The 21,633-nt window shown below is 41.0% G+C and overlaps 1 protein-coding gene across 1 annotated transcript in view; it reads left to right on the top strand.

Moving 5' to 3' along the window:
• The first annotated feature begins 7,681 nt into the window (after positions 1-7,681).
• Positions 7,682-21,633, top strand: part of asic1c (acid-sensing (proton-gated) ion channel 1c) — a 149,307-nt gene continuing 135,355 nt past the window's right edge. Inside the window, exon 1 of the mRNA XM_035799694.2 lies at positions 7,682-9,230. Within this exon, the coding sequence (XP_035655587.1) occupies positions 8,676-9,230 (555 nt within the window). The 5' untranslated portion in view covers positions 7,682-8,675. The remainder of the gene's footprint in view (positions 9,231-21,633) is intronic.

Here is a 21,633-nt window from a genome sequence, read left to right as displayed (position 1 = left end):
TGGGTGTTCCCTGGGGTATCAGCCCCCACTCTTCCCCGAGCAGGAAGAAGAGGTCGGCATACCTTCTGCACAGATGTTTGTCCACTGCTGTCGTCGTACCTGGAGGAGAGCCCAGTTGGCCCTCATCAAGAGCATCTCCAGGTATTGACGACAAGCGGATCGCCATTGGACCACTGCTCCCCAGTATCATCTTGGGCAGAAGGTATGGCTGTCCACCCCTCTGCTGTTTGTCTTCTGTTGCCCCGTACTCTTCGTATACCTTTCATGTGTCCAGAGTTAAACCCATGTCTCACAGCCTTGCTGTCCTGTACCTTTGCCCCACCTATCTGGATTACTGACCCCTGGCTTTCCTTGACCTGTCTTTTGCCTGCCCCTGTTGGATTAATAAACTATTGTTAATTCGACGTTGTTTGCATCTGGGTCTTACCTTGAAACATGATAGTTATGCTCTATATAATGAGATGAATGACACAGTTTCCCATCACTATCAATTTGAGAACGCCCACCCGCAAATTGCTCTTCCCCCAAATGAGTGCTGAAACAAACCCCTAAATAACTAATTAACATTTCAATACATCTTAGAGATAACTGGTACTGTTTAAAACATTCCACTGACATTGCATTCCCTGACTACTGTTGCTAAGGATTAATATAGAAGCATTTGTCTACTAGATGTCCATGTCTAAATTGTCAGTAGTCTCTTGCAGTTGATGGCTATGATTCTGATATACTCATTGTACCATTTTACCTTTATCGTATGTGTCATGTATTCATCTTATAGCACAATTGTGTATTCAATGCACATTAGTGCCCCTTTCGCAATTCTGTAAAATGTTCTGTATTCTGGATGAAAATGAACAGGGTGCTATTCTGTTAGTACATGTACCCTAGTGTTAGTCTTGCAAAAGGGCTGGTGATCAGGTTTGTCAAGGTGAAGGTGTGCAGTGCAGTGCAGTTCTCAGTCTAAGCATCTGTCTTTCTGTAATCCTAATGCACTCTGTTTCTGGCTCCTCCATTCTGGAAAAGTGGCACTGCATCATTCTGGGCATAGAGGACCATCCCAGTCCCTCTATCACTGTCTGATGCCCATGCTGCCCTCAAATGTCAGATAGTTTACCCTTTTACAAAGTCACCCACTGGGCCCCATTGGAATGGGGTCTAATGCATCCTCTGAGGCTTGGGGCCTGGGCCAGCTCTCTCTGCAGTTAGGTTTGGTAGGGCACAAAGTGTGTTGCTTAGCTGATCTAGAAGGCTGTGTTCAGGTGGAAGAGTCAGTGCATAAGTCATTATAAGGAGTCTGTTTTTGTTTAGTGTAAACATAAATGTTGAGATATCTGTGTATGATGATGAATACTGATTGATTTATTGATAGGCTTACATTGCCAACAAGAGCACCTCCTACTCATGGTTAGAGCACTGTGTCCATTACTGACCATATGCCCTGACAAGAAAAAACCTTACAAATGAGATGAGAATTCATCAGTTTTAATAAGAGTAGCATGACTAGCCCAAAATGTAGGGGGACATGGTCATTGTGGACAGGAGCCTCTGAAGACAGGAAATGGAGGCATAATAACAACAGACACAATCAATCTACATCAGGTGCATGAATTTAATAAAAGTATATAAAGAGGTCAAAAGGTCAGAATTAAATACTGTGGCTTACGAGTTCACCCCCTTTGGCATTTTTCCTATTTTGTTACATTACAACCTGGAATTAAAATTGATTTTCTTTGTATCATTTGATTTACACAATATGCTTAACCATTTTGAAGATGCAAAATATGTTTTATTGTGAAACAAACAAGAAATAAGACAAAAAAAACTGAACTTGAGTGTGCATAACTATTTACCCCCCCAAAGTCAATACTTTGTAGAGCCACCTTTTGCAGCAATTGAAGCGGCAAGTCTCTTAGGGTATGTCTCTATAAGCTTGGCACATCATACACTGGGATTTTTGCCCATTATTCAAGTCCGACTGCTCCAGCACCTTCAAGTTGGATGGGTTCCCGCTGGTGTACAGCAATCTTTAAGTCATACCACAGATTCTCAATTGGATTGAGGTCTGGGCTTTGACTAGGCATTCCAAGACATTTAAATGTTTCCCCTTAAACCGCTCGAGTGTCGCTTTAGCAGTATGCTTAGGGTCATTGTCCTGCTGGAAGGTGAATCTCCGTCCCAGTCTCAAATCTCTGGAAGACTGAAACCTCAGAATTTCCCTGTATTTAGTGCCATCCATTATTCCTTCAATTCTGACCAGTTTCCCAGTCCCTGCCGATGATAAACATCCCCACAGCATGACGCTGCCACCACCATGCTTCACTGTGGCAATGGTGTTCTCGGGGTGATGAGAGGTGTTGTGTTTGCACCAGACATAGTGTTCTCCTTGAATTCCAAAAAGCTACATTTTAGTCTCATCTGACCCGAGTACCTTGTCCCATATGTTTGGGGAGTCTCCCACATACCTTTTGGTGAACACCAAACGGGTTTGCTTATTTTATTCTTTAAGCAATGGATTTTTTTTCTGGTCACTCTTCCATAAAGCCCAGCTATGTGGAGTGCATGGCTTAACGTGGTCCTATAGACAGATACTCCAATCTCCACTGTGGAACTTCAGGGTTATCTTTGGTCTCTTTTGTTGCCTCTCCGATTAATGCCCTCCATGCCTGGTTTGTGAGTTTTGGTGGGCAGCCCTCTCTTGGCAGGTTTGTTGTGGTGCCATATTCTTTCCAATTTTTAATAATGGATTTAATGGTGCTCTGTGGGATGTTCAACGTTTCAGCTATTTTTTTATAGCCCAACCCTGATCTGTACTTCTCCACAACTTTGTCCCTGACCTGTTTGAAGAGCTCATTGGTCTTTATGGTGCCGCTTGCTTGGTGGTGCCACGTGCTTAGTGGTATTGCAGACTCTAGGGCCTTTCATAACAGGTGTATATATTGAGATCACGTGACACTTAGATTGCACACAGGTAGACTTTATTTAACTAATTATGTGACTCCTGAAGGTAATCGGATGCACCAGATCTTATTTAGGGGCTTCATGGCAAAGGGGGTGAATTCATATATACGTACAACTTTTGTTGTTGTAATGCAACAAAATAGGAAAAACGCCTAGGAGGATGAATACTTTTGCAAGGCACTGTAGAAATGACTGAATCATCTGGATGTGTTATTGAAAATGTAAAAGAGGCAATGGCATTTTATTTAATTACACGAGGGGGAATGGAATAGTTATTGGACCATCAAATGTTCTGTTGCCTAAGATTTGATTTCTTTCTCAAAAAAATCAATAGAAATTAGGAACCCAATCATTTCCTGGCCATGCTTGGCTGTTCTGGATGGCACAGATGGTGTTTCTTTGGGTAGGTTTGTGATTGAGAGGATGACTTTACAATTGCAGATACCAACAGAGCTGGCATTTGAAAAGAGCAAGAGGGATTTTTAGAAAATTCCTTGGCTGGAGAGCTTAGATTTGTACAATAGCAATCCTGAAGGACTGTCGTAGAACAATATGTAATACACCAGATGAGTACTTTAGAGATGTAGACCAGGATTCATTCATGTAGACAGGCATCAGGGGGTTGGTGTCACACTTTTGGCACAGCCCCAGCTAACACACCTGACTTCCATAATCAACCATGATTGTCAGTTTAGAATGTGATTAGTATAATCAGCTAGGATTGGGGGAAAAAGTGTGACACCACCTCGGTCCCGGAGGACTGGAGTTTCCCTTCCCTGTTGTATGTTATAAATGACAAGTTATGTTGTTTCAATGCAGTGGGCTAAATCTGGGTCACGCAGAGCGGTTCTTGGTTTTAAACCAAATATACACTACAGTTCAAAAGTTTGGGGTCACTTAGAAATGTCCTTTGAAAAAATAGTACCCACGAGACACCAGTCTCACGTCAACAGTGAAGAGGTAACTCTGGGATGCTGGCCTTCTAGGCAGAGTTCCTCTGTTCAGTGTCTGTGTTCTTTTGCCCATCTTAATCTTTTATTTTTATTGGCCAGTCTAAGATATGGCTTTTTCTTTGCAACTCTGCCTAGAAGGCCAGCATCCCGGAGTTGCCTCTTCACTGTTGACGTTGAGACTAGTGTTTTGTGAGTACCTTTTAATGAAGCAGCCAGTTGAGGATTTGTGAGGCGTCTGTTTCTCAAACTAGACACTCTAATGTACCTGCCCTCTTGCTCAGTTGTGCACCGGGCCCTCCCACTCCTCTTTATATTCTGGTTAGAGCCAGTTTGCGCTGTTCTGTGAAAGGAGTAGTACACAGCGTTGTTCCAGATCTTCAGTTTCTTGGCAATTTCTCGCATGGAATTGCCTTCATTTCTCAGAACAATAATAAATTGAGTTTCAGAAGAAAGGTCTTTGTTTCTGGCTATTTTGAACCCACAAATGCTGATGCTCCAGATACTCAACCATTCTAAAAAAGGCCAGTTTTATTGCTTTACTCAGAACAACAGTTTTCAGCTGTGCTAACATAATTGCAAAAGGGTTTTCTAATGATCAATCAGCCTTTTAAAATTATAAACTTGGATTAGCTAACACAACGTGCCATTGGAACATAGGAGTGATGGTTGCTGATAATGGGCATCTGTACTCCTATGTAGATATTCCATAAAAAATCAGCCGTTTCCAGCTACAATAGTCATTTACAACATTAACAATGTCTACGCTGTATTTCTGATGAATTTGATGTTATTTTAATGGCCATTTTTTTTTTTGCTTTTCTTTCATAAACAAGGACATTTCTAAGTGACCCAGATCTTTTGAAAGGCAGTGTGTGTATATACATTTATATAAAAAAAGGAAAAACAATTTCACTAGGCAAGTCAGTTAAGATCAAATTCTTATTTACAATGACGGCCTTCAACTCTATACACCTCGCACATGGTAATAAAGAAGACACCCTTACCATATCAGATATAAAGTTGAAATGTGTTCAATTTTGAGTTTGCATCCCAATATGTATATATCACAGAAGATTGAAAAATAACAAAACTGTTTGACATTGAAACACCAGATTTTTATTTTATTTAAAAAAAATAATGTTGAGTAACTATGAAATTATGAAAAATATTAATAACATTTCACCCATGAGGCCACTAGAGTGCGATTTGGTCATTTGACTGCAGGAAACGTTTCCTCCTATTGATTACACCATAGAACAAAGACATCACCTGCTGCATCCTGACTTGTGGTACTCATGTGTGATTCAAATTTCAGCACATATCTTATATTGAATATGTCACAAGCTACAATTTATTCCTGTTGTTGGACTATCTAGGTTAACTAGCCAACAAACCTTCACCACTGGATCAGTATAAAGTCAAATAAATCATGTTTTAATTTATCCCACTAGGCCCTGCAGCTATGCAGAGTACTGGACATAAATTATAAGCTGTATCATTTTAGCTGCTTCCCTTCCAGTTTCCTGGAATACTGAATTGACCAAGTCAATATGAGGATGACTCTGTGCATTTACAAGCATTTCTCTGAACTAGTAGAAAATATGAAGACATTTATGTAATGCATCGTGCATCACAGTATAAAGCCTATCTTTGGTGCATTGTGCAGTATGAAGACATGTTTTTGGTGCATTGCATGTAGGAGCAGAATTTTGTTACATTTAAGTTGAGCTGTATAGCAGTCAGAGAGATGTAACTGTGTCTGTATTTGCTGTAGTTAGTGACAGGCACACACATTCAAAAAGACCCACATAAAGAGAACCATTTATATATCGCTTAGGAGTGAGTGCTTCAAATGTTTCTCTTCCTATTAATATTCACTGCATTATGCCTCGCAAATCACCAGCCACTTGAAAGCCAATTACTAAGCGAAAAGTCCACAGTTTTCCCCTCTACAATCTGTAACAAGCATGAATGCAAAAACTTTAAGCAGTTTGATTTTGTATAATCTGTTTGTCTACATATAATGTACTACAGTAGTACAAGTCAAATGCAAATAAGTGCATAGGCTGTACGTTTGTTAGTTATTTACATTTCTTGAATATGTTTGTGGAGTTTAAATTATTTAGATGAAAATCTATGCAAATATGGTGAACCAATTGCAGTTGACAATTGAGTCACTTTATTGATTAGGCCCCTATGTCAAACTTAGGCACCTATTGTATGGACATGTTTATGTGGTACAAATGGGATGACCTGATGGATTGTCATAATGATCATAGATCGCTTATTTAAAGCTTTTCACTAGGCCTCAAAGCCCTTTACATCAAAAGGGGGAGTAAGGGGGTGACTTCATGCAACTCCAAGGAATAGCCTCCACCTAAGTGATGGGTGACAGCTATTTTGTGTCAGAACACAACACTAACAGAACATTGGCTATCACTGTGGGGAGAATTTTTGGTGTCTAAAAGTATATGAATGACTAACCAAGATGTATTTAGAATTTTAACCCACATTTTTCGTCATACTTTATACCTTTACACCCGTAACAGGGTGATGGTTGTTTTTCCCTCATCTGTTTTCAACCTCAAAACATTAGAGATTTTATTGCCGAAGAAAATGTCTTAACTTGTAAGAAAAAAACAAAAGCAGAAAGCACAGAGAAATGTAGAATGTGGACATAAAACCCAAATTGTCTTATCACTCCAGGCATCATGTTGTGTCTTCCTCAGAGTGTTTTTCAAATTGCTATTTCTATTTTGCCAATATCCATTTGACAAGTTGATGCATGACCGGGTATTTTTTGTATTATCTCAATAGCACAACTGATGAAGTTAGTATCGCGGATGGGTAATGGTTGGTTGCTATGCTGTGAGTGTGAGCTCTTGGTTACCAGGACATATATATTGATTTAATCCTCCAGGGTTGTGGTCATAATCCTTGGTAATTTGTCTATTGTTATGATAATAAGGCTTCTCAGGGTGAGCCAATGAGTGATCATCTTGTTTGCTCTTAAGAATAATGAACAGGGTTTCTCTTTAGGATGAGATACATTTTTAACCCCAATGAAAAGCCCAAGCCAATTATTATTGGTCAAGCCTTGAAACCCTGGCCCATATTTGGAGCAATAATTATCAGGGAAAGACCCTCCAGGGGTTGGTTGTTCCCCTGGCCCAAGGCGGCAACAATGAGCTCTGGGGATGTAGGGCCGGTTAATACTTACCGAAGTCTAACAGAAATGAAATGGCAGCCAATGTGTTCACTTCACTATCCTATTAGAAGAGACCAAATACTCCTGAGAAAAATACTATTTTCAATATGAGAAGATCGATGGATTCAGTTCTGCAATGTTTGGATCATTTATTTGACAGGTGTCTGTTAACATCAAATGGAGACACATGCTCTCAGCTATGTGAAGATGTGGGCTCTTGCAACCACATCCCCTGTTACAGATAAATCATACTCTTTGTGGCTATGAATTTTACATCCATGTCTACATGCAACCTGTGGCATTCCCATACACAGTAGGAGCTATCATGAATTGCAAATGACAGACGCGGACTGTTAGAGCATATTAGAAAACCATAACAATAGTGAAGTTACTGGCAGCACAGAATGAGAGACTCCCCCTGTGAGCACAGACACACAGGCAAAGCAGCCATTCGGCAGTAGGATGGATCCTGACTACTAAAGAGGTAGAGAAAGAGGGAGGGGGGGCTAGAAAGAGTGGTGGTGGGAGGGAGCAAGAGCAGCAAGCGAGCAAGCGAGGGAGCGAAAGAGAGGAAATAATAGAAATCTGTATGTTGAGATCAGGAGAAACACTAATGGCGATGAACAGGCTTTAGTGGCTCGGGTGGCGAAGGTGGCCGTAAAGCATCAAGATGTGCATGGGCTTCCTTGCTAATTGTGGATGAGAGCGAAGCAAGGAAGTACATACCGTGGAGGCTACCTACCAACACTGGGCTTGTCTGTCAACCACACAGGAGAGGTGGGTTAGTGGGAGGTCTATGACCCCCCTCATCATTTTCATCTGGAGAAAAGAGAGAATAGAGTGGCAGAGAGAGAAAATAAAGTAAATTAAGGTGGCAGCGAAGGATAGTGAGCCATCTCTCTCTTTATTCCTTCCTCCATTCCAAAATCCATCGCATCCCTTTATCACCGAAATGTAGTGGCGTTCATGCCGATAGGAGGAGGAAGGGTCCCATTGACTGTTGAGGCTGAACCCCTCTCTTCAGCCCTCCGCAGCCCTTTCATTACCAGTCCCCATCTCTCCCTCTCCTCTCCCTCACTTCCGACTGTTATTTTCTCCTGTTTGTTCTTTTCATTATCCTTTTCACACTGCCCAGGGTACTGAAGGCATTCCCTTTTTGGTAGAAGTGGGTGTTTCTGGAGCTGTCATTGTGTTTGGTTCTGCTACAAAAGACAGCAGAGCGGGAGAGAGAGAGAGTGAGAGCTAGAGAGAAAGAGAATAGAAGAGGAGCTTCAAAGAAAAGGGGAGACCTGAGACTACATGGAATAACTAAGACCCTCTGGAAGGTGAATTGTTATAAAAGAGAAATTGTAAAAGCGTCTGAAAACAATTTTAAGATAGCGGTTAGAATTTGCCACTTGCAGATTATCGTTGGACTAAAAGGCTCAGGTTGCCGCGCCAAAACATTGGCGACTGGTTGGTTTATGCTACATTCTGTTGCTAAGCAAGTCTCTCGAACCTGAAGTTCTTGTTGAGAAAAATATTAGCGTCTTGAGGATCACTCACCTGTAACCATGAAGGGGGACTCAGAGGAAAGCATCGAGAGCATTCGGCCCTCCAACCTGCAAGCATTTGCCAACATGTCCACTCTACATGGCATGAGCCACATATTTGCCTACGGGCACATGACGTTTCGCCGCTTCCTCTGGACACTCTCGTTTCTGGGCTCGCTGGCCTTGCTGATGCTGGTATGCATGGACCGCGTGTCCTACTACTTTGAGTATCCTCATGTCACTAAACTGGATGAGGTGGCGGCGCCTAACCTCACCTTCCCTGCTGTGACCTTCTGCAACCTCAACGAGTTCCGCTTCTCCCAGATCACCAGGAACGACCTGTATCATGTGGGGGAGCTCCTGGCCCTCCTGAACTCCAACTATCAGATAGCCAACACTCACCTGGCCGAGCCCGAGGTGCTGGACGCCCTTAAGGATAAGGCCAACTTCCTCAACTTCAAGCCCAAGCAGTTCAACATGACAGACTTCTACAACCGCACGGGCCACGATATCAGTGACATGCTGCTGCATTGCACGTTCCGGGGATCGGAGTGTTACCCATGGAACTTCACTACCGTGAGTCTCTTCAAATCATTTATGGTTATGTGGTTTGGGGTTTGCCTCTGGGTTTGTGTTAGGTGTTCTTTTCCAGACTTAACAAGGTTTGGATTCAACCGTTTTAGTTAAGTAGTTTCTATATTAATTGAGGCTTGAGAGGAACACCTAATATCTTGATTCAGAGAACTTGGAACTAATTCACTGTCCCCATTGTCCCCATAGAAGCAGAAGTGGACATGTTGGTTTTTGTGTAGTCCTAATGCTCCCTCATGATTCACATAAGGCTTCTGCTGAGCGTAGAAATTGATTGTCACAGTAACTTTGGATTAAAACCAAAAGCTTTCATGCTTGTGTTGTTACAGACAAGGAACAGTTACTCACCTGAGACCTGCTGTGGTGTTGCTGTGCTGAAGTTGTACATGTTTAAAGGTGATCCATAGCCTGAAGGGAAATCCAGAATTGGTCATGACGGTCACATTAATAATATTTTACACTGCCAATGTAGCCTAGCCCTTGAACACTGTCAATGGCTATCTGTAATTATAATTTTTCTAGATGGTAGTCTACTGTAAGAAAAGCATTAGTTGTGGTTCAGGCTAATCTAGTGGTCATGGCTAAAGACGAGGTGAGCGATGAGAAACTGATGATGCACAATTAGAGACACGTCCTTAATTTCTCTAAGCTTTTGTTTTTGTGAAGTGAAGTAATGATACATGATTAAATCCATTCATTTTAGTAGCATGGAACACTGAAATCTCAGGCTGTGATATACAGTATAAGTTGGGATACTCTGCCCATGAGGTGCCATTTGCAGGTCAAATTATGATCTAATCTAGACATTCATGAAAAAAGCACAGTATTGTTCATACATTGTGATGGGCATGTTGTTATTGGGTATACTATCTGGTTTTGGTATAGAGTCAATCATACAGTAATAAAGTCACTTTACACCTACCTACATGTACAGTAAAGTTCAAAAGTTTGGGGTCACTTAAGACAAAAAAAAGTGTGTCTATTAAGAGAACATAAAATTGATCAGAAATACAGTGTAGACATTGTTAATGTTGTAAATTACTATTGTAGCTGGAAATGGCAGATTTTTTATGGATTATCTACATAGGCATACAGAGACCCATTATCTGCAACCATGTGTTCCAATGACACGTTGTGTTAGCAAATTCAAGTTTATAATTTTAAAAGGCTAATTGATCATTAGAAAACCCTTTTGCAATTATGCTTGTCAGCTGAAAACTGTTGTGCTGATTAAAGAAGCAATAAAACTGGCCTTCTTTAGAGTGGTTGAGTATCTGGAGCATCAGCTTTTGTGGGTTCAATTACAGGCTCCAAATGGACAGAAACGAAGCCCTTTCTTCTGAAATGTGTCAGTCTATTCTTGTTCTGAGAAATTAAGGCTATTCCATGGCAGAAATTGCCAAGAAACTGAAGATCTGGTACAACACTGTGTACTACTCCCTTCACAGTAGAGCGCAAACTGGCTCTAACCAGAATAGAAAGAGGAGTGGGAGGGCCAAGTGCACAACTGAGCAAGAGGACAAGTACATTAGAGTGTCTAGTTTGAGAAACAGATGCCTCACAAGTCCTCAACTGGCTGCTTCATTAAATAGTACCCGCAAAACACCAGTCTCAACGTCAACAGTGAAGAGGAAACTCTGGGATGCTGGCCTTCTAGGCAAAGTTGCAAAGAAAACGCCATATCTCAGACTGGCCAATAAAAATAAAATATTAAGATGGGCAAAAGAACAGACACTGAACAGAGGAACTGGTTGAGAGAATGCCAAGAGTGTGCAAAGCTGTCATCAAGGCAAAGGGTGGCTACTTTGAAGAATCTCAAATATAAAATATAATTTGATTTGTTTAACACTTCTTTGGTTACTACGTGATTCCATATGTGTTATTTCATAGTTTTGATGTCTTCCCTACTATTCTACAATGTAGAACATAGTAACAATTAAGAAAAACCTTTTAATGAGTAGGTGTGTCCAAACTTTTGACTGGTGCGGTATATAATAAAACAATTAATTTATCATGCTCTCTCATGTCCCTCTTCAGCAGACATACTGTACAGTGAGCAATTCTTTGAAACATCAAATCACAATAAAATTGCAGTATCAAATCACAATACATATAGAATTGTGAGAATATTAAGAATCGTGAAAATCGCAATGCATATCGTATCATTACCTAAGTATCAATGATCGTATCTTGAGGTCCCTGGCAAATCTCAGCCCTAAATATAGTGTGGGGCATTAACAAAATAGGCCTACCACCATATTCAGTTAAATTCAATACAACTGTATTTATCCCCCTAGGGGTAATTACAGTTTAGGGGTATATTGAAGTTTTGAAACCTCCCGGCCAGAGTATAACAGTACTTTATGTGTACTTTAAAAACGGTGTAAATCTAGTACTCATTACGATGTAGATATTACATACTTCATGTGCCCTTGGCAGCAACTTCCAATAGCATCACCATTGGGTATGGTGTAGTTGTGTAACCTAACCTATATTAATTGGTGTTTTATTATGTGCTTTTTGATAACTAACTTTATGATTCATGGAATATTTGTTTGAGAAATTCTGATGTACATTCACATTGTGATGTAGAAAACCATTATTTTATTGTGAAATGTGTTGTCAATTATGACAACTACTCTGGTACATGTGGTACATGCTGTATGTATGAGAATAATTATTTGTGATTTGACATTTTGGAAAATGTTTTTAAATTTAAAATGCCTTATCAACACACTGGGCCAACTTTACATAAGGCTGTCAGATATAGCAGAATAACAGAGAGGCCTTAGTCCTTGCTTTCTCACACCGCTGAGGTGTGCGATAATTCCCTTGCAAGGCACAGTCTGTCGTGTGTTAATGCATACTTATATTCATATTCCATTTAGTTATGCCGCCGACCAATAACAATAACCACGTTTTTATGCGAGTAAATCACGACAGCTATGATTGCAACAGGAAATTTCAGTACAATTTTGAATGCCAACAGATAATTTGTTTGTATGACATGATGGGATATTTTTGTGTCGGTAATATAGTATATAATGCTATATGGCGGTGGAAATACCTTTATGCGCAAATATTGATATCATCATATCGAGGTAAACTTGGAGTCATGCATGATATGGTATATGGTCCTCCCACTACAACTCGGGAAACCATGCAGTTTATTAGGCTACAGATGAAATTCAGTAATTTATGATGAACTTCACAGGGTGGTGAAAGTGCACAGTGATCTTGATGCTCCTTTCCAATAAATATAGAGGGTCTGATTCTGGTGACATGATGATGAATAGTGACTGCTGTTTGACAAATACAAATATTCTCGCTCTTATTCGTATTAATCTCATTATGTAGACTAGCTTACCGCACTGTATCTGCAAAACCAACTACTGATTTGTTTTTTGTTAAATGATGGACCAAGTTCTTCTATTGATCTCACAGTTCTCTAAGGAATTTATTTTGATCCTGTGTGAATGAGAGAAAAAAATCTCCCTCCAAATCAGTAAGCTCATTAGGTAGTGTCCTAAATGTTATACTTTGGTCAAATAAAACGGACATCTCACCAGATGAGACTTTTAGTATCCTGGTTAAATGTCACCTACGCCTATGATGTTACCATTGTGGTCAGGAAATGGAGACAGTGTGTGATGATGCAGTGTGTGTGATTGAAAAGGAAATTAAATGGAAACAGCTTAGCTTACAATTTGGAGCCTAAGATGGTTTCATATAATTTTATATAAAGACTGCATGTGTGCATTAACAGGATTTAGGCTAGGCTAATCATAGTGCTACAGAAATGTAATATATTCCCTTTGCCTAATGATTTATGTTTCAAGTTGTGTGAGTGCTGCCCCACCCCTGTGCACCTGAGGGATAATGAAGTGATGAGTTGAAATAGAAACCCTCTATTAGTCCAGATGATATAACAGACCTGTAGACCCAGTACCTGTAGCTACAGTTGACTGAGTCATAGGTTCTGCTTTAAACTGACATCTACATTGTTAGTACTTCAAGATAATGTGAATCTGGTGGCGATATGAGGTATTGGTTCAGGGAAATTTTCATTTTCTCACCCAATAGTTTTGATCTACAGTACACTGGTAGGCTACAATAAACTTTCAAAAGTTTGAATCTTGGCTGGTTTGAATTTGATATTGTGCCTACTCATCATCTTAAAAACCTCAGCTCTCATATTAATGGTTAAATTAATATTCTTCCAAACAAAGAACTAATCAGGTATTATTTTCACCGGGAAAATCCTTTGGACACACTGATATAAATATCACAATCAATCTGACACAACACAGTACAGTATTCTAACTAGAAAAGTGTCTGATTAAGCCAATGCTTTACTAAAGCTTTATATATTATATTTTATGTACAGTATTTCTGGCAGTACTGTAGCAGCAAGCAGAAATGCCTTTCTTCCTCCATATTCCTTTTCAAACCCTCAATGTGACTCTGCAGAAAGTACTGTAGGCTCCATTCCGAGAGGGCTCATTAGTTCTCTCACATCATGTATGTCATTCCCCTGTGCCCTCTCAGGTGGAACTAGAAATGCTTCGAAGCTAGTCCCAACCTTAAATTTGATCAAGTGAAATAGTTTTATTTGCATTTATTTTATTAGAATGATTCAATGATTCAACTGATTTTACCCAGGCATGGCCTTCTTCATTGGATTGCTTTGCAACATTCTTCTGACAAACTTTTACATTTTATTTTATTTATTTCACCTTTATTTAACCAGGTAGGCTAGTTGAGAACAAATTCTCATTTGCAACATGGCATCATATGCACCTGAAATAGCTATGTAGCGCTTAGGACTGGTTTAGGATTAGTTTACAGTACTACTGGTAACATTCCAACTCTTAATACATTTCAAGTTATGCTGCAAAATGAAGCAGATAACGAAGTTAGTCAAATAGTCTTGGAGCTATACACATTTTAGAAGGTTTATTGGAACACTGATTCACTCATAGCATTTCTCCTCCTATCGTGAGTGCTTGACGGAAATGGATTGGTAAATGAAGTAAATGGAATTCTCTCCCTGTTTCAAAGTAACCTGGTCCATAACGTTGTCCGTTTATTTGTTGTATTCTAATGGACAAAAGTATCACGGCTCAGGAGAAGACCCAGATGCAGACAGTTCGAAGTAACAAAAGTTTATTACAAAAACAGGGGGCAGGCAAACGACAGGTCAAGGGCAGTGATCCATAGCAGAGTCCGAAAGGTACAGAATGGTAGGCAGGATCAGGGTCAGGGCAGGTAGAGGTCAGTAATCCAGGGCAGTGTCATAAGGTACAGAACAGCAGGCAGGCTCAGGGTCAGGTCGGGTAGAATGGTCAAAACCGGGAATACTAGAAAACAGGGAGTAAGTAGAGAAAAATAGGAGTTTTGGAAAACTGCTGGTAGGCTTGACGAGACAAGCCTGAACTGGCAGCAGACAAACAGAGAACACGGGTATAAATACACTGGGGAAAATTTGGAAGATGGGCGACATCCGGAGGGGGGTGGAGGCAAGCACAAAGACAGGTGAAACAGATCAGGGTGTGACAAAAAGTCAATTTGGGGTTTGACTCTCAGTAGAGACGGAGTAGACTTACTGTATCTTAAGGATTACTTTAACACCAAACCAGTGGCTAGCTTATCAGAAGAAGAAGAATAAGCAGGTACACCAATGTGCAGGGTTCTGTTTCTATCCCAGACCTTCATATTCACAGCAATAGAATCATGTAACCTCGCTTTTACAGGTTTTGAGAAGAGTAATATTTGGCCATTGACAAGTGAGTTTGTGTGAACCAACTGCATGTGGTCATTCAGAAGACATTTTGTATCTTAAGAGTGTTAACGCTGTGCTCTCTGTAGACCTTGAAATAGGAACTTGGCACATGGCTTGGCATATCCAGTGTGGGCTTATGTGATTAGACTGTGACTGTGATTTGGTATTCTGGTGAACTCTCTTGTCTAAGCAATGGGACATTTAAACTGAAATCCCACGTTGCTTGTGAAGTCGTCACAACTGTCATTTCAATTGCATGTTCCTTTTTTGTATGAAATGGAAATATCTTAATTTCCATGTTTGTTGCCAAGCAACAGTCTTTAGCCTTGGAACAGCAAATCTTTCATCAGTAATTTACATTGTAATGCTTGATTGAAAACACTTTCCAGGTCAAAGACCTGGTTAAGTTAGTGCCCACTAGAGCCCATCTTTGTGAATGCACATTCCATTGGCGCTGGTGGTTGAATGCACATGTGGTCTTACACATTCATTGTCATACACCATATCTGATAATTAAAGGATTGTGTTGAAGCAGTAAACATCAGTCAAACCACCAATTTCAAACACACACCAACAATCAGGTATCGCTGTGTTTTTATGGAGTGAATGAAGCATCGCCACAATATACTACATCATGCACCCCCATGCAGAAAAGCATTTGTCACTGTTGGGCTGGATGCCAGAAGGACTACATACTACTGATCCAGAAGTGAGCTCAGTGCTACACTACATCTATCCCATTATTCTCTATGGGGGTAACCACTCTGTTGATAACCTGCTACATGGCACACACTGATTATGCTCAGAACTGTGCATAACACATGGGAATCAGTCAAGATTAATTATGACATGATTGAATTAGATTCCACCCTTACGTCATTTGATGCATTTCTTTTCATTGTGATAATGTGAAAAAAAAGCAGTAGGCTTATAGACCAATATTTAGAGAAATGCCACAGGAAACATTAAATTATTCAAATTCCCCTAGAAAGGTCTGGTGAGAGAGATTTACAATGCAAAGGATTGTGGGAGGGATGAGCTTTGACCTTGAGTAAACGAGGAAGGAATTCCATTAAGTCTGGAGTGTGACACAATGGAGCTTGGAAAGCATTAAAATTCACCTTAAAGAAAAAAAATAAATAGAAAAATATCACAATTTACATTTTCAATGTCAATCAAAAAATGTATTTGTAACCCCCTCCACCCATCATACAAACCTGCTGTATATTCGAAACAACACAGAAAATATACACATAGAGTTGCCAAGACATCAGTCTTTCGGTACCAGTTCCTTCATCTATCCCCATATGGTTTAGCTAATAAAAGAAGGGAAATCAAAGCTGTGCTGCTCTGCAGTGCTAGTCTGGAGAAGAGAGCCCCTCATCAGTTCACAGGTGAAGGCTGCTGTTCACGCACCGATTTGGTTTCGGCTTTGGCTTTTTGTCACGTTCCTCATTTCGCTACAATGTTATTTCTGAGTTTAATTTAAGTGTGTCCAAGAGCTATTGTTGAATAGGTTTCAGCTAAAGACTACATTATGGGGCATATCTTCCAGGTTCACTTGGAAATGCTCAGCAATGTATGAGTGCTTATAGTGTGGTCTATTCATGCAATTGTGGTCTTTGGATTTGAACACACCCCACGACATACTGCAGGAGCACTGTCAATATCACTGACTCGGTGGTAGTGGTAAAGCCAGGGCATTTATTGGTCTGGGGGATACAGTACTCCAGGACTCAAGAAGGCAGTAGCGCTGCTAACTTTGCCATCCGCTACATTTTCAAAGGACAAAATCCAATTGGCTGTGGATGTGACATTTCTCTGAAGAGGTCTCTCAATACAAAATCAAAATTAGTTTTGATTTGGATCATAATTGTCATGTCCACATTGTGGCAGTGGTTTAATAGCACTGAGCCCATTGAGAGATCGAACAAATAAGAGCCAGTCCTAATTCGCACATCTATCAAGTACTTAAGAATGCTTTGCAATTGAAATATTTATTGCATAAAGCTTTCCACTTGCAAACCCCTTCATAATATTTCCTTGTAATCCTGAAATGCCTGCTAAGACATTTTCTTTTCAAGTTCAGTGGGAGAGCTACTCAGTAGGATTTAATTTTAATATAATTTTATTGTAAGGCTTAACAATTTTTTACTCAGTTGAAAAAGTGGCCTATTCCATATTACTTATTTAGAAGTTCAGACCAAACTTTTTCTACATGCTTTGAGAATGCTTGTTTGGCTACAATTTGATTTAAAATTCAACTAAATATTTATGCAATGAGAAATGTTGTTTTGCCATTTCCTGGAAACCTCTGTACATACGTTTTGCTTGAATACGCCCTATGACTGTTATCTTTATTAGATTATAGGCCTAGGATAACTATTTAAAGGACAATTGTCCTACTGTGGTTTAAAGAGTATGGTGAAATGATCACGTTTCCCCGCCAAAGATAAGGCTGATATCGATATGTATCTATTGGTTAGCCACCTTCAAGAGTCTATGCCCAGCAGAGCATGTAAATTGTTTCTCACTCTTTGATGGACTTGTCAGCTATAGTGAGCGAGAAGTTGATTATCATAATCTGATAGCACTGAGGTAATACTAGAGTCTTTATTCTCGACAGGTGTAGCGGAGACAAGTCCCTCTAGGGTACGCCTTACCCTGGCATTTTCTCACACATAGATCTGACTGCGAATAAACAGAATCAGTATTCATCACTGCATTTTCCTGAAGCTCAGTGTTCTTCTTTAAGACTTGAAATCGCCTTTCATCTTGAGTGTTCTCCATGACAGCAGGTGTCGAGGGGGTGAGAGACGTATCTGTGATAGGTCGCTAGCTGGTATTACTGGGGCTGATTGACATAATGCTATGTCTAATGGATTTAGATATTATCACGGCACCCACTGAGCATGTAAATCTAAGAGCTCCTAACAAGCACTCTTTCGCACCCTATTCCCCATATAGTTACAATACTTACCTGGTCAAAGGTAGTGTGAATAGGGTTCCATTTGGGAGGCAACCATAATATCTTATACTAGTGTTTCTCCTTCTTGGTCCCAAGGACACAAAGGGGTGCACATTTGAGTTTTTTCCCTAGCACTCACATACCAGATTCTATTAATCAAAGGCTTGTTGGTGAGATTATTAGTTGAATCCAGTGTGTTATTGCTAGTCTAGGGCAAAATCAAAAATGTGCACCCCTTTGGATCCCCAGGACCTGGATAAGAAACAATGTCCTATAGGATAGGGCTGCACGATTAATCAAATGTTATCCATTTTGCAAGAAGCTGCGATATTTTAAAATGTCACTTTTGTTTTACTTTTGATTTATTGCTCAAGTTCTCTCTGTTGCTCCTCTTTGGCCGCTTCCTAATCCCACACACACCAAGCCCCACTTCCTGTCACTCAAGCAGACCAATTCCCCATGCTCGAGATTCACTCACAATGACCAAACAGCATGCAGTCAACAGATTTTTCCAAACAAGAATGACGCAGCTTTCCACTTTGCTTATTAATAAAAATCCACATGTTTTTCATATTGTACTATTTGTCTGTGTAACTTGCTTTCTGCAAAACACTAGTTTATTTGGTTTTAGCAAGCTGCAAAAAAACATTTTAGGTCCATGATGACAATGAAGGAAATGGCTGCATCGCGACTATCTCTTAACACAATCTGCAGTATTGTGTTTGTTTCTGTACTATTTATTACATTATTAGCTCAGGAATTGTTTTGTGTCATTACATACAGCCGGGAAGAACTATTGGATATTAGAGCGACGGTAACTCACCAGAACGTCCAACATTACAACCAGGTTTATGACTTCCCTGGAGCAGAACCTTTGTTCAATCTCCCCAGAGCAATTGAACTTATTCCAGAGGCTGACCCAAATCAATGCCGGCGGAGGAGAGGTACTTGGAGCGGTTTTCTGGTCCGACTTAGGAAGCGTGTACACCACCCACCACTCCCGAGTATTTTACCTGCTAATGTCCAGTCTCTGGATAAGAAAGTTGATGAGCTCAAGGACAGAGTTGCTTTTCAGAGAGACACCAGGGATTGTAACATACTCTGCTTCACGGAAACATGGCTCTCTCGACATATACTGTCTGACTCTGTAAAGCCAGTTGGGTTCTCAGTAACAAACATTTATCCGGGAAGCAGAAGGGTGGAGGTATATGTTTTATGATTAACGACTTATGGTGTAAATGTGATAACATACAGGAACTCAAGTCCTTCTGTTCACTCAACCTAGAATATCTCCAGATCAAATGCCGACCGTACTATTTCCCGAGATAATTTTCGTCAATAATAGCCACAGCGGTCTGTATCCCCCTTCAAGCTGATACCACGACGGCCTTCAAAGAACTTCACTGGACTTTATGCAAACTGGAAACCACATATCCTGATGCTGCATTTATTGTAGCTGGGGATTTAAACAAAGCACATTTGAGGAAAAGGCTCCCGAAATTCTATCAACAAATTGATTGTTGTACTTGCACTGCTAAAACTCTTGGCCATTATTGTACTACCTTACAGAATGCATATAAGGCTCTCCCCTGCACCACAATTATATCTTGCTCCCTGCCTATAGGCAGAAACTCAAACAGGAAGCACACATGGTAAGGACTATTCAAAGCTGGAACTGACCAATCGGAATCCAAGCTTCAAGATTGTTTTGATTACGAGGACTGGGATATGTTCAGAGTAGCTTCAGAAAATAATATTGTCACATATACTGATACGGTGAATGAGTTTATCAGGAAGTGCATAGAAGATGTTGTACCCCACTGTGACTATTAAAACCTACCCCAACCTGAAACCGTGGATAGAACCACCGCATTTAACCAGGGAAAGAAGACTGGGAATATGGAAGAATACAAACCTGTATAGTCATTCCCTCTGAAAAGCAATCAAGCAGGCTAAACGGTATAGGGACAAAGTTGAGTCCCAGTTCAATGGCTCAGACACGAGACATATGTGGCAGGGTCTACATACAATCACGGATTATAAAAGGAAAACCAGCCACGTCGCGGACACCGACCACTTGCTTCCGGACAGAATGAACACCTTCTATGCTCGCATTGAGGATAATACAGTGACACCGACGCGGCCGACTATCAAGGACTGTGGGATCTCCTTCTCCGTGGCCACTATGAGTAAGACATTCAAGTCTGTTAACCCTCACAAGGCTGCCAGCCCAGATGGTATCCCTAGCCGTGTCCTCAGAGTATGCACAGACCCCGATTCTCAGTCTGTTGTCCCCACGTGCTTCAAGATCCCTGTACCTAAGAAAGCAAAGGTTATTTGCCCCGTAGCACTCACCTCTGTCATCATGTTTTGAGAGATTGGTAAAGGATCATGTCAACTTTACCTTACATGCCACCCTAGACCCACTTCAATTTGCTTACTGCCCCATATCCCAGTCCTCGTAGTCAAAACAATCTTGAAGCTTGGTTTCCACGGCAGGGTAGCCTAGTGGTTAGAGCGTTGGACTAGTAACCGGAAGGCTGCATGTTCAAACCCCCAAGCTGACAAGGTACAAATCTATCATTCTGCCCCTGAACAGGCAGTTAACCCACTGTTCCTAGGCCGTCATTGAAAATAAGAATTTGTTCTTAACTGACTTGCCTAGTTAAATAAAGGTAAAATAAAAAAATAGATCAACAGACAATACAATCGCCACCACACTGCACAGGCGTACCTATGTAAGAATGCTGTTCATTGACAATAGCTCAGCATTCAACACTCATCATCAAGCTCATCATCAAGCTTGAGGCCCTGGGTCTGAACCCCTCCCTGTGCAACTGGGTCCTGGACTTCCTGACAGGTCGCCCCCCAGGTGGTGAAGGTAGGAAACAACACCTCCTCTTCACTGATCCTCAACACTGGGGCCCCACAAGGATGCATGCTCAGCCCCCTCCTGTACTCCCTGTTCACCCATGACTGCGTGGTCAAGCACGCCTCCAACTTAATCATCAATGTTGCATACGACACAACAGTAGTAGGCTTGATTACCGACAATGATGAGACAGCCTACAGGAAAAGAAGGAGGTAAGGGCTCTAGGAGTGTGGTTCCAAGAAAATAACCTCTCACTCAACTTCAACAAAACTAAGGAGATTATCGTGGACTTCAGGAAACAGCAGAGGAGGCACCAGCCTATCCACATCGATGAGACCGCAGTGGAGAGGTTGGAAAGCTTTAAGTTCCTCTGCGTACACACTACTGACAAACTGAAATTGTCCACCTACAGACAGTGTGGTGAAGAAGGCGCAACAGCCAAAACCCTCACAAACATTTACAGATGCACAATTGAGAGTATCCTGTCGGGCTGTATCACCGCCTGGTACGGCAACTGCACCACCCACAACCGCAAAGCTCTCCAGAGGGTGGTGCGGTCTGCCCAATGCATCACCAGGGGCAAACTACCCACCCTCCTGGACACTTACGGCACCCGATGCCATAGGAAGGCCAAACAGATCATCAAGGACATCAACCACCCGAGCTACTGCCTGTTCACCCCATTATCATCCAGATGTCGAGGTCCGTACAGGTGCATCAAAGCTGGGATCGAGAGACTGAAAAACAGCTTCTATCTCAAGGCCAT

This window comes from Oncorhynchus keta, chromosome 23 (genome assembly GCF_023373465.1).
Source record: "Oncorhynchus keta strain PuntledgeMale-10-30-2019 chromosome 23, Oket_V2, whole genome shotgun sequence".
NCBI lineage: Eukaryota > Metazoa > Chordata > Actinopteri > Salmoniformes > Salmonidae > Oncorhynchus > Oncorhynchus keta.
The sequence above is the reverse complement of the archived record's forward strand: the minus strand, read 5'-3'. Positions and strand labels throughout refer to the sequence as shown.